This window comes from Hypanus sabinus, chromosome 10 (genome assembly GCF_030144855.1).
Source record: "Hypanus sabinus isolate sHypSab1 chromosome 10, sHypSab1.hap1, whole genome shotgun sequence".
NCBI lineage: Eukaryota > Metazoa > Chordata > Chondrichthyes > Myliobatiformes > Dasyatidae > Hypanus > Hypanus sabinus.
In genome coordinates, this window is record NC_082715.1 from 32,120,761 (window position 1) to 32,135,341 (window position 14,581).

General features: G+C 36.0%; 1 protein-coding gene across 3 annotated transcripts in view; it reads right to left on the reverse strand.

Annotated features, from left to right (window-relative positions):
* Nucleotides 1-428: 428 nt before the first annotated feature.
* enpp4 (ectonucleotide pyrophosphatase/phosphodiesterase 4) overlaps nucleotides 429-14,581 on the reverse strand; it is a 105,097-nt gene continuing 90,944 nt past the window's right edge. For 2 of the 3 annotated variants that reach the window (XM_059981618.1, XM_059981617.1), the window contains exon 4: nucleotides 9,410-12,387. In XM_059981618.1, coding sequence (XP_059837601.1) covers nucleotides 12,020-12,387 — 368 coding nt within the window. In that variant the 3' untranslated portion in view covers nucleotides 9,410-12,019. Of the gene's footprint in view, nucleotides 571-9,409; nucleotides 12,388-14,581 lie in introns of those variants that run through there. The other variant, XM_059981620.1, reaches the window with a different exon arrangement.

The window sequence follows — 14,581 nt, forward strand, 5'->3', positions numbered from 1 at the left end:
ATTTTAATGTGCTATCTGTCATTTGGCTTTTTATTTTTTTTCCAAAGTGCACATAATCTAGTTGAGTGATTGTAGTTACTCAAGGGTCGCAGTTTAAGAAATTAATGACAATTTTTTTCACTGATTTCCAGATATTTCGCCAGCAGTTCCTTGGCATAGGCACCACTGCAGTAAATGTGTTCTTTTAACAGATAAATGGCTTTGATCAGGAATATAACAAAGAATACTGGTTAAAAATGTTAAGTTCTAACATTGTAATTGTATATGTAAAACTACTGTATAATCTAATTGGGAACCATAACAATGCGATGGCAAAGCTCTTGCAATATTGCTAAGAAAAATATTGCTGTAGTTTCAAGCTAATGGACCTTATTAAATAATCTACAGAAACAGTTTTAGTATACTAATATTTATTTAAATTGCCACTTATGCAGAATGCAAGGGTGTTTGGCTACTCACACAAGATATATGGACTGTGAACATAGCATTCAGTATCTGTTGGGTTATCGATTAATGCTTTGCACTCTCGTAGTCTTCATTTCAATTGTAATATCTTTTATCTCACATTTCCTGAAAAACAATTAATTCTTTTGTTATAAAGTAGGTGGGAAAATGAGATTGGAAACAAAGTTTCTGGCAAGATTTTTTTTTGTGCTATGCAATCAGTTATGAGTTTATCTCAATTGCAGCATTAATCACCATTTCAAGGTAATGGCAGAAAAGGTCATTCATTCTCACAAGTCTGCAATATTGTTTGATCTCACGTCTATGGCTAGTTAAGATTCTCTAAGATTCTGGTGATTTTTACAATCATTATAGACCGTTATTTGTCATAAATTTCTCTCAGTTGTGGCCCAAAGAAAATGTCCTTTGGGTCGTTTTGCTTTGTTCCTAGCAAATGATAATGTATTTCTCACAATTCCTTGGCAATGATTGGCAAACCTCAGCTCATTAAAATCCTGCTGTTATACCTTATGCCATAACCAATAGGCTTTATCAGCATTAAAAAAGGGTGTAGTGGTTACTTTAAAACAAACCAAAACCACTCAGAGACTCAAAGGGAGATTGACACTGTATGACACATTCCACACGTAACAAAGCTCTAAAGTCAAAGAAAGTACATTCAATCCTTTATTGAGAAACCAAAGATGGATGTAATGATAAAACTAATGAAACTAAACTGGTGGTACGACCAAATAAATAGCCTAAACATACTTAAGTAGTCAACAACAAAAAAATATAATAACCCCAACTATCCCTACTCTAACCAGAATAAAAAACTGACCAAAGACAAAGCAAGAATACATAATTTTACTCTTCCACTTCTACCACAATAAATTACCCATAATAAATGTGCAACACAAAATACAGATAGGAAATAGATACATAGCTCCTACAGAGAGCATTGGATGGAGAAAAAAATATGCGAGGTCTCTGAGAAAGGTCTGTTGATTGGAAAAGAGGGTTGCTGTGTGGAAAATAAAAATGATGGGACGTATAGCTTGGGAAAAAGCACAACTTAACTATACCCACAGTGATAATGATTCCTCTGATTCTGCAGAGCATCTTGGGTCATTTAGTGTAAAAGTTCTATGTAGGTGTAAATTGTGATTGGTTAAACCTAACCATTAGTAAGTGCTATATGCCGTGGGTAAGAGCTTGATTTACTATAATTTACTGAAAAATTGCAAGAGTCACTAACTTTCATGATTTCTGAATGAACAATGGACCCATGTGCACTGCCTCAATATTTTTGCAACTCTTAATTTATTTTTTTATATTTCTTCTTGAAATTGATATGCTTTTTTATTATCATGTATTACAATGTACCACTGCAGCAAAACAGCAAATTTCATCACATATGCCAGTGATATTAAACTTGATTCTGATTCTGCAGAATTCTGCAACAATGCATAATACAGAAACAGTCAGTAACGATAGCATTAAAATATTGACAGAAACTTTTCATGTGATGCTGACGTACGCAGTATGCTATAAACTCAAATCTCCCTAAAGAGAAACATTAGAACTTTTTTTATTGTTTATGCAATATTTGACCCCTCAATTAAAAAAAATGAGCAATCTATAAAACTTCCAGACTTCTTCCTGTATTTTGTTATTGCAGCTCTATTAAGGGGATTTAAAGTCTGAATCAATATTCAAATGGAATTTGAATAACTCTTTTATGGGTGGATTCAGTTCAAAAACTAGATAGATGATAATATAATGAATGTGAGCTGCAACGAGACATACAAAGAGCAAGTGGAAAATTTCAAGGTCATAAGCAGTTATCAATGTGTAGCTCATGAAGTTAATTGAGTGCATGCTATGATGAAAGGGCAAGAAATATTAACAGTGATTACATAAAATGAAAACTTGGCTGAACACAGTTGAGAATTTTGTACATTTTTTCCACCATACAGTTTGAGAAGACTAGAATGTAAAAACAAGGATGTAATGCTGAGGATTTATAAGGCATTGGTCAGACTGCACTGTAAGTATTGTGAGCAGTTTTGGGCCTCTTATCTAAGAAAGGATGTGCCAACATTGGAGAGAATACTGAGGAAATTCATGAGAATGATCCTGCGAATGAAAAGGTTAAAGCAGGGATTCCTAACCTTTTTATGCCATGGCCCAATACCGTTAAGCAAGGGGCCCATCGACCCCAGGTTGGGTACCCCTGGGTTAAAGTATGGGGCGTGTTTTTTGCCTCTAGGCCGGTACTCTCTGGAGTTTAGAAGAATGTGGGGAGAATTCATTGAGATCTATTGAATATTGAAAGACTGAGACAGTGTGGACGTGGAGTGCATTTTTCCAATAGTGAAGAAGTCCAGGACCGGATTGCACAGACTCAGAATAGAAGAATACTTCTTTAGAACAAATAAGGAAGGATTTCTTTTGCCAGAAGGTAGGGAATCGGTAGAATTCATTGCCACATGGCCATGGAGGCCCATTGGGTTTATTTAAAGCAGAGGTGGCTAGGTTCTTGATTAGCAAAGGTAATAAAATTACGGCAGAATGGGATTGAAGATGTTAAGTCAGCCATGTTGGAATGGTGGAATAGAATCGATGGGCTGAATGGCCTAATTCTGCTGTTGTGTCTTACTGTCATATCACCATTGTGAAGTAAAATCTGAGAACTAATTACTGCTATTTATCAATTTTGCTTATTTTTTGTTTATTCAGAATTTAATTCCTTTTAATAAAGGCAGAGCATTGTATTGAGGTACAACCTTCCTTCTACTTGAAATGCAAATTAATTGTTTGTTTAATTGTAACTGAACTTTGTCAGCTGTTAACATGCATTCCAGTTTTGAAGAAACTGTGTTTGAACACAATGAAAAGGTTGAGGTGACTATACAATGAAGATTTGAGATTGAGTTTTAATCTGATATGATTTGAGAACAAAATTAGATATGTGAATAAATGTTTGATAAATAATGCAGGAGTTAAAAGGGCAACACCTGCAGTTATTACTTTTATATTATAAATGAAATTAAGTTGCTCACAGACAGGTAACTGTTGCTTATATTATAGTCACAAACTATCTAAATGATGCAATATCAAGAAAACTAAGTACTGCATGAATCTCGACAAGCAGTTAGATAAGTCTTTTGATAAGGTAAGAGCATTAACCTAGGAAAGCTTCTTTCCTTAAGTTAAAATAGTAGTAATTATTTGACTGCAAGATGGTCAGTTAATTGTACTTTTGTACCAGCAGCGGTAAAACTGACCAGCTCAAAACGAGCTTCACCAGTATATTCACTGAAAATTGCTGATGCTTACTATATGGCAAGAGAGAGTATCTGTCTGAAGATGACTTACTAAGGTCCAGTGTTTGGGAGGAGGTTTGTAAGGTAATGAAGAGGATGGAAGGAGGGGCCGTGGAGATGGAGAAAGAGGGAGAATGTGGGTGGTGGAATCGAATTGTCTATGGAAATGTCCTTCCTGTGGTGATATCACGTACCAGTGCATGATTGGACAGAGCACTGAGCATGTTCGGGATTGCTAGAATGTTCCAGTTTGTTTATCACTGTAAATAAAAGTTCTCTAATTCTTCCAGAATATGATTCTTTACTGTTAACCCACGGTACGTTTAAACAGAAGTAACATAACATGGTGTCAGAAGTGGTTCTGGAAGAATAATACGGGCGAATCGAGAATCGAAGATAATCGGGGAAAAAAAAGTTCAAACTGTAAACGGTAAAATGTAAGGTTTACAACCCCCACCAAAACTTCAGCTGACTGGCAATGTAGCTGAGAATTGGAGGATATTCAAGCAACAGTTTGAACTGTACTTAATGGTGATCAATTATGAAGAGAAATCGGAAAAAACCAAAGTTGCGCTTTTGCTCTACGTAATTGGGAATGACGCAGTAGAGGTACATAGTAATTTTATCTTTGAAGATGGAGAAAATTTCAATTTAAAGTCAATAATGGACAGATTTGAAGTATTTTGTATACCTGAGCGTATTATAACTTATGGGTCTTTTAAGAGGCTTTTAGATAGGTACATGGAGCTTAGTAAAATAGAGGGCTATAGGTAAGCCTAGTAATTTCTAAGGTAGGGACATGTTTGGAACAAATTTGTGGCCAAAGGGCCTGTATTGTGCTGTAGGCTTTCTATGTTTCTATAACGTACGAGGGATATAAATTCTTCACGTGTGCAGAGAGCTGCCGAAACAATTGATAAGTAAGTTACTGAGTTAAGAAAGTGTAGTAGAACATGAGTTTGGCCCTGTTATCAAAAACTATTGGAGGGGGATACACAATGCCCTACAAGACATCTTTAAATGAGAAATACCCTTGGAGAATAAGACCATATATTTTGGATATATACCTCAAGAATGGTTGAAAAGAGACAAATATTTAATGAATATACTGTAGGTGGCTGGTAAAAAGACTCTTACTAGGAAATGGTTATCAGAGGAGAGCTCAACTTTAAATACGTGGATGGAAATTACAATGGACATTTACAAAATGGAGAAGATAACAGCATCTGTTAATCATAAGCTGGAACGATTTGATTCATACTGGGAAAAATGGTTTAACTACATAATGCCTCATAGACCTGATTTTATTCTCACAAATCAATGAATTTGTTGTAAAAAAAAAAGATCACTCCCTACTTGTACATAGTTCTTTCCTTTGGCTTACTTTTTCTTTCCACTCTTTTCTATGTGTGTACCTCAGATAAATACTTTGTGGAGATTTGTGATATATATGATTATATGATATATATGTACAATGTCTGAAATACATCTTATGGAAATGTTTGTTTGATGATGAACTTCAATAAAAAAAATAAATTACAAAAAGAACATGAGTTTGGATTGCTCACAAACGGTTTCATTAAAAATAGACTTGCTTGTAGCATTCGAGATAATGCTCTGAGAGAAAGGCTGTTGAGAGAGCAAGATTTAAATTTTGAAAAAGCTTTGGCGCTATGCAAAGCTTCGGAGACTGTGACGTTGCAGGCTGAAGAGCTTTTTGTCGAAAACTGCAATGTAAACACAGTAAAAAAGCGCAAATATATTAAGAAATATAATAATACATTGACAAAAACGACAGAGAGCAAGACGGCATTGAAAACAAAAAAGTCATGTGATCGCTGTGCGCGGGAACATCATCCAAGTCAGTGTCCTGCAAATGGCAAAATTTGCAATGGCTGCGGTAAGATTAATCATTTTTCACGCAGTTGTAAAAGTAGAAAGGAGGAAAATGAAATTGTGCTGGAAGATGAACGTGCAGAATTTTATATAGATGTGCTTTGTGAAAATAACCAAATTAAGAATGACTGGACTTTTCCATTGCAAGTGAACCAAAACAATATTCTGTTTAAACTTGATACTGAAGCGCAAGTAAATGTTCTTGCAAAGTCTGAGTTTAATGCTTTAAAGCCAAGACCGAAGTTACATCAAACAAATATTCAGGTGCAGACATTCCGGTAAGGAACATGCATGGCAAAGGTGTCACACAAAAATATTGTGCACCCGCTTTCATTTGTGGTCGTGCCAAAAAAATACGGTCAATTCTGGATTTATTTGCCTGTGAAAGACTTAACTTGGTGAAAAGAATCTTTGTCCTGGATATTAACACAGAGCTGAAGCAACAGAATGTTGTATTACAGTTGGCACGAGGTGATGTAACTCGACTGCAGGTCCAGCTCACGGAGGCAAATCCTGACACAGAGAATATAAAAGCAGTAGCTGCAGTGTCTGAGACGACCAAACAGGAGGCAACTGATGATATGAAAAAGCAATGGCAGGAAGAGGTTGCTTCAATGCAAGCATTAATGAAAGAGACACTGAGAGAATATGAGATTCAGTTTCATCACCAGCTAGAGCAAGAACACTCACTGTGGGCACAGTATAAGGACGAAGTGAAAGCACAAGTGAAGGAATTGAGAAGTGTTTTTTTTCTTTTCAAATCTTTTTATTATTTTTATTATTATTATTATTATTCAAAAATAGCACAAGTACATCAAAGTAACAACACTTACAATGCCTCATAAAAGAGGAAATTATCTTAAGGATTGAAAATTTTGTGAATAAAAAAAAAACCCTACTAAGCAAGAAAAGTGAGGAAAAAAAAACAAACCCATTGGAGGTACAACCCCGGAGCCATGCGTCATACAAAAAGCTTCTAAAAAATAAACATCAAACCGCCAACAAGAAAAAGATATATAAAAAAAAATTTACATTTAGATCGTGGAGGAAATCTTTCAGTTAACTGAAATAACAACGAGCAAATAAGCCCCATCTCTTCTCAAAATCAAATAAAGGTTCAAAGGTTCGACTTCTAATTTTCTCCAAACTAAGACACAGCATCATTTGAGAGAACCATTGTGACAAAGTAGGAGCTGATATATCCTTCCATTTCAACAGGATAGCACTCCTAGCTATCAGTGTAACAAACGCAATAACATGTTGGTCAGACAGAGAAATACCATGGATATTTTGAGGAATTATTCCAAAAAGCACAGTCAATTTATTAGGTTGTAAATTGATTCTGAGTGCTTTAGAAATTGTTGAAAAGACCGACTTCCAAAACTATTTTAATATAGAACATGATCAGAACGTATGAGTCAGTGTAGCTATCTCAGTTTTACATCAATCACAATACTTGTCAACATTGGGAAATATTTTAGGAAGGCTCTCCTTTGTCAAATGGTAGCGATGTACAATTTTAAATTGAGTCAGTGAATGACTAGCACAGATCGAAGAAGAGTTAACCAGCTTCGGAATCCGTGTCCAATCCTCCCATATAAAAGTCAAATTGAGTTCCTTCTCCCAATCCTGTTTAATCTTAAGTAAAGGACGCTTATCCCATTGTAATAAAAAATTATAAATTCTTCCAATAGAACCTTTCAACAAAGGGTTCATATTCATAATAGTATCTAAAAAGTCAGTATCCAACATGTAAGGAAAATTACTTAAATATTTTTGTAAAAAATGTCTAACTTGAAGATTTTGTAAAAAGTGTGAATATGAAAGAGAATACTTATTGACTACCGGTAATTGTTCAAAAGACATCAAACTGCCTTCTTTAAGTAAATCCAAAAAAGATGTAATACCTTTATTTTTCCAAAGTAAAAAAATTGGATCACTCCAAGAAGGTTTAAAAAAGTAATTACGATAAATTATACTACAAAGTTTAAAATTTTACAAAGAATTGGTAAATGTCATTTGCAAAAGTTGAAAAAGGACACAGGTCTCGCTTTGCCTAAGCTAAGAATGTATTCTTTTGGTTATATTGGGGTGATAGGAATGATTGGCCAATTTGGGTAGACCTGGAACTGAGAGCTGTGAAACAGTTTTCTTTAACTTATTAGGAGTTGCTCTACCTATACAATTAGCTAAAGTTGCTAATTTAAACCTATATCCTGTGGTTAAGCACTCTTTACAAATTTGGATCCAGTTCGGTAAATTTTTTAATCTTATAAATTTTAAACTTTGTGGAATTGAGAAGTTTTATTGAATTGATGAAGTCTCAGCATAAAAGAGATTACACAGTTAATGAATGAATTGGATGAAGAAGATTCGTATTTCAATCGACAATAGGTGCAGAAGTAGACCATTTGGCCCTTCGAGCCTGCACCGCCATTTCATTACAAATGGAGTGGAACATGAATTGACTAATCTAAGGAAATGTTTGTCTGAAGAACAAGGAGATAAGGTACAAGATACAAGATAAAAGGAACACATGGACACAGACCAGATCATACAGGGTCCAAACAGAGGAGTGGGCGGTGTTAAGAAATAATCACAAAGGCTTCAAGAGCCAACTTCAGAGTTTCAGTTATCTGATGTGTTTTGATTAATGTTGTTAATGGTTTCTCTTTTTAAGGAAAGGAAGGTGATACCACGTGCCAGTATATGATTGGACAGGGCACTGAACATGCGCAGGATTGCCAGAATGTTCCAGTACGTGGCTGGGTTAAGACATGTTTGTTTAGTACAGTAAATAAAAGTTCTCTAATTCTTCCAGAATACGATTCTTTACTGTTAACCCATGGTACGTTTAAACAGAAGTAACATAACACCTCTCCCATTCCTGGATCTGCATTAAAAGCAAATCTGAAAATTCCATTTGAGAACTGATAGAAGAACCTCAACAGCTGGGCAGAGCTCATTCTTCACACAGACTTAGACCTTAGGACAATCTGTAATCAATGTTGGAGCTCCCTTGAAAATATGCCACAGATCCAAGTTTTAGAACATCTGTTGAATATTATGCACTATAATATAGTATTGGTTGCATTTCAGTGGAGACATCAGGATCTTTTTCCCATTTCAATCATAATTGGAGCAATGTGGTCCAGACTCTACACTGGTAAGTTTTCATTTGGTTTTGCTCATTCACTTAATAGATTTTGACTGTACAGCTGGAGATTTGTCATGTGTGAATTGCATAAACAAATCAACGTATGTTAAAAGGCAGTTTCTTTAACTTGCATTAACTTGAAATGACTCTGGAGCATCAGAGGTACCTAACTTTGCATTTGGATTTAATATCCAAGTACCCCTCAATATTATGATCAGCTGTTACAACACTGGGCAAGATTCACAGCTTACATAGTTAGATTTACATGTATTCATATCTGATAAGACATCCAAAAGTACAAAACCCTAGTTGCCTACTATTTTTCTGACAGACAAAAGTGAGTGTTGCCTATGTAATTTATTAATCATTTTAAGGCTAACAACAATGAACACAAATAGAGAACACTCTTGTGGTAGTGTCCTGTCACTTGAATCTCCTGGGCAAATAAACTGAAAGGGTGAAACTGTGAGAACAGTTTCAGTTTGTCTTGTTTCCACATCCAAGTTCCATCTATTGTAATTGGGCAATTACCTCACTGATGTGACATATCCATTTATTGCAAAAAAAAATCAATACCAGAATCTGTTATTTACAAAAGTAAAATATTTATTAACCACTTTTTCAAAATTCAAATACACGTGACAGATAAGTGGCAATTCCTGAATGCATTGTTCTCTTTAGCTTGATATTATAAATCTTTTTTTTAGATCCAAAGTGGACTTGTCTGGAAAAAATATTTACAGTTTATCTTCCTATTATTTTAAAATCACCATATATTTGTAACAGCAGTCCATTTAAATTCAATTAGACATTAGACACAGCTGTCTTCAACTTTTAATAATACAGGTAAAATGGTAAAGAGTAGCTAGTTTTAAGAATCAGTGCCATATCTTGCACCAACGTTGGTTAACAACCAATGAGGAAGTGCTGACTGTGCTCATTTAGTTTGCTTACTGGGTGCTGGGCAGGAGGAAGGCCAGAAACAAAGAATAAAATTATACGTTCTGTTTGTTTGATTCTATTTTCTTCATGTTCATATACATTTTCATTTGGATTTTCTAACAAACTAGAAGTAAACACACTATATATTGTAAAATAGAACTATAAAAAATGAGACAGTTTTCAAAGGCTCAAGTTGGTACCTCACTGGTGTGAGATATCTGTTAAACACATGCATTTTAACTTTTAAAGTGGTTTCCTTTGGAAGCATATCTTTGCAATGTAGAGCACTTAGATCTTTGCACTCAAGTAGTCCGTATTTAAGAGGTTGGTTAATCATCAAAAGATTGCTATTTGGAGTATGCAAGTGATGTAACACTTTGACAGACATTAGTATAAATTTTGATGGTTAGAGATTAATGATTTATTGATAGCTTTTCAAATATTATCTAAGTTAAAATAGAATGAGAATGCTCTCATTTTTAGAAACATCTAATAATACTCTTACTACCAATATAAACCAGACTGTAACTGTATACCTTGGGCCAGTGCACTTGAAGAGAATGTTTGGTATACTGTATAGCATGGTCAGTACATTACTGATTTTCCCCCCAGCTCTATTTACCCCCCCGTTGTTTCTATAATGGAGTGCAAACTCCATTATGGAAACATGAAATCTATTGGAGGTCAGTCTATGACATCTAAACTCCACACAGACTTTATTTTAATCATTTGAAACATTGTGACACTTCCCATCCAATATTGAAATAATGAATGAAGTATGATTTAATCCTTAACCACCATGTCAAAGCAACTACACATCATTGCTTGTTCATTTTAGCTGAAAGTTTCAATATATTGTGCCTGCAGTTTTACATAATGACCTTCTTCCTCGTTAATGGACATAATTAACATCTATTTGAAGGAAGAGCAAGAGCTAAGGAATTTGTATATTTGCCGCTGAAACTTAATGGGATACCACTTTAAAAATAAAATCAATTGGCATCAAAGTACATTGCAATTAGAAGCATTAAATCTTAAAGACAACTGGACTATTACAATAACAATGGAAAAGCATATTTACTTAGTTGCATTGTTTTTGTAATACATAATTTGATTAATTTTCAACACTTCATTTAAAACACTTTATTCTAGTACTTTTGATAATCTAGAAATACAACCTATTTTCCCACTATAAAAAAATGAATTTCAAATCTGCCTGAAATTATTTGACTAAAATCTTTACTGTAAGACCTTAAGACATAAGTGGGTCCATTTGGCCCACTGAGTCTGTTCTGCAATTCTGTCATGGTTCTTAACCCCATTCTCCTGCCTTCTTCCCAAAGCTTTTGACTCCCTCATTAATCAAGTACCTAGTAACTTCTGCCTTAAATATACCCAATGACTTGGCCTGTGCAGCCATCTGTGGCAATAAAATCCACAGATTCACCACCTTCTGGCTAAAGAAATTTTTCCTCATCTCTCTGTTCTGAGTGGACGTCCCTCAATTCTGAGGTTGTGTTCATCCACTATAGGAAACATCCTCTTCACATCCACTTTATCCAGAGCATTCAATATTCCACAGAGATTTCCACCCCCCCCCCCCATATTGTTCTAAACTCCAGTTTTACCTATCTTGAGACAATCAGGCAACTTCAATTAATTAAGAATATTCATCTATGGTTGGTAAAATTTAACTCTTTAATCACCAACAGATCATAAAATGCTTAAACGAACAGTCTAACACTCCAGGAATACTGGAGCTATCTGTGACTTCTCAGTGACCAAACTAAAACAACTCCCATAAATGCAATTTTTTCTTCCATTCTGCATTCCTTCAGTTTAACCTTTGCCTTGCTGAAATACAGATCCTATACTTAAATAATCTCAGCATTTCCAGGTGAGCATCAGACCTTATTGTTCGTTTTTTAGTCAAGTAACCTGTGTAAGCTCTTGCAGTTCTGATATATCAATAATGACTTGATGCAGATAAATGTCATCAAGTAAACAAGCACAATGACTGGGAGAAATTACTTTATCTTACTAAATCAAAACGGATTAGCTCACTGCTTGCTGCAAAGTTATCTCGCATTTAGGATGATTTGGTTTTTGGTATGACTTTAATCATGCATGATATTGAGGAATTCCTAAACCTGAGAGATGGATGACGTAACCACGTTAGCTTTTGTCGTCCTAAGATGATAAATATATTTTTCTGTTGACAATCATAGGAAATTCTTTAGACACATGGAGATTAATCTATCAAAGGATCATCATCGTCATCATCCTGCAGCTGAAGACGTGCAAATGCACGCCGAGGTGATGCTCGTTTTTTCAGTAGTATTAGAAGGCAGGACAATGTAATCAGTATCATCAAGGACCCAATCACAATTCCAATCACATCAGGCAGGCCTACACATGACTCACTTGCCAATAAGCATCGCACGTTTCCGAAAGTTCCATTGTTGGGCTCCTCATTCAGTCCAAGGATCCGGCACATCAGCGGATAGATATCAACGCTGTTAACGGAGTCCATTTTATAGCCTCTTTTAAAAACAGGTCCATAAGCCACCAGAAGCGGATGCATGCTGGGTAAAGCATTATCGTAACCATGGTCACCCACTGATGAGAAATGTAAAATATCATATTTATTTTCCAGTCATTGAGAATAACAAGTTGAAATATTTCTGTGCTCTGCAGCATGTATTTCATAGAATTTGTCCAAATGTTTACCTTTTATGCTCCCTTTGCTTTGTTTAACACTACCAATATTTTGTTTTCTCTTTGGACTACATACCCACCTTCCCTTCAGTGCATCAGTGAGAGTGAATGACACTTCCTTATCACTTTCTAAAGAAGTTTCCAATGGTCCGTAATTATTATTAATAGAAAGGAATCATTTTTACTTCAAAAACTCGAGTTTATAATTTAGCCTCTCCATCCCAAAAATGAGGAACTATTACTAACTATGCTTTAAATTTGAAAGTCCTCTATTGATTCAGTCTTTCCCTTTATAGAAGAGCCCCTCCCTACCCCTGACCTTGTTTAGGACTGTTGTACCTACCCCAAAGAAACTCTCCACCGCTCTTTGACTCAGCAAGAATGGCAAATCTCCCCAGTGCATGCCCTTATCACATTCTCGTATGATGGCCTCTCCACTCCAAAACTATGATAAAGGCATGGCAACAATTCCAATGGTCCTGGACAGTAGTTCATGGCACATTTGTCTTCCCAGCAGTAAGTTTTCTTGTACAATTAACACTAGGTAATATTAAATGTTTTAGTCCTTGATCTATGATAAAGGTACTGAAAGCAGCTTCCCACTGAACGAAGTTGATAATATTTAAAATGCAGGTCTGTTAGTTTAAGGTGAGAGGCTAGGCCAAACTCATTCACTGTGGAATCTGCAGATCTAGAGATTTTTAGCTTTTTTAAGTATACAAGTTGTAACATTTTGACATTAAAACAGTGTCAAGACTTACAGTGATTGTAAATATTTTCAAAACTTTAAATGATCTATCATGACACTGGAAAAGATCAAGTGCTAAAAGCCACAAGTGAAACAGACAGATATACCCAATCCATAAGATATTTTAATAAAAGCACTTGGACATCAAGATAGACTGTTAAAATGTGAGCCAGAGATTTATCGCAGATTTGGAATAACTCAACTAACAGAATCCTGGTGGCCACACATTTTAATTCTACTTCCCATTCCAACATGTTGGTCCATGGCCTCTACTGTCACAATGAGGCCACTTGGAGGTTGGAGGAGCAACACCTCACATTCTGTCTGGGTAGCCTCCAACCTGATGATGTGAACATTGATTTATCTAACTACTGGTAATTTCTAAAACACCCGCTCCATTTTCCATTCCTATTCTGGCTCGCCTCTTACCTCTTCTCTTCCCCTTACTTCTCCCTGGTGCCCTTTCATCCCTTTCCCCCATGGTCCAGTCTCTTGAATCAGATTCCTTCTTTTTCAGCCTTTTACTCTGACACCTATCGCCTCCCAGCTTCTCACTTGATTCCACCATTACCCACCTACCTTCCCCCTCACCTGATTTCACCTGTCACCTAACAACATTCTCCTTCCTTTCCAGTCACAGCCCAAAACATTGACTGTTTATTTCTTTCCATTGATATTGCCTGACCTGCAAGTTCCTCCAGCATTTGAATATCCTCCAGATATACTGTATCTGGTGCTCCCAATGTGGCCATTTATACATTGGGGAGACCCGCCGCAGACTGGGAGACCGTTTCGCCGAACACCGGCGCTCAGTCCTCCAGCAGTGGCGGGATCTCCCTGTGGCCACACACTTCAATTCCACAGACCACTCCTCCTCCAGCATTTTGTGTGCTTTGCAGACATGAACTGGTACGACCTGGCACATAACTCTCTTGGTAGATACTTCTGCGGCTACATCTCTCGCTAAAATTGTTTTCTGTTTGTTTTTCTATATACTGTGATTTTAGTGACACCCTTGCACAAAACTGAAAATCCACAGTCACTCACTTTCATCTACAGTGCCTTATAAAAGTATTCAGCCCCCAAGCCTTTGTTCACATAATTGAGTATTACAACAGGGATTTTGATCAATTTAACTGAGAATTTTTAATTTGTGAATCACATGCTCCTTCCCCCCACCCCACAGTGGAGCCCCAAGAAACAGGGAAAATTGGAAAACATGAAAAACGAAAAATTCAAAAACTGAAATAAGTATTCATCCCCCTTTGCTCAGTACTTAGTTGAACCACCTCTCACATTAGCCTTGCAGTACATAACAAAATTTGCCCATTATTCCTTGCAAAAATT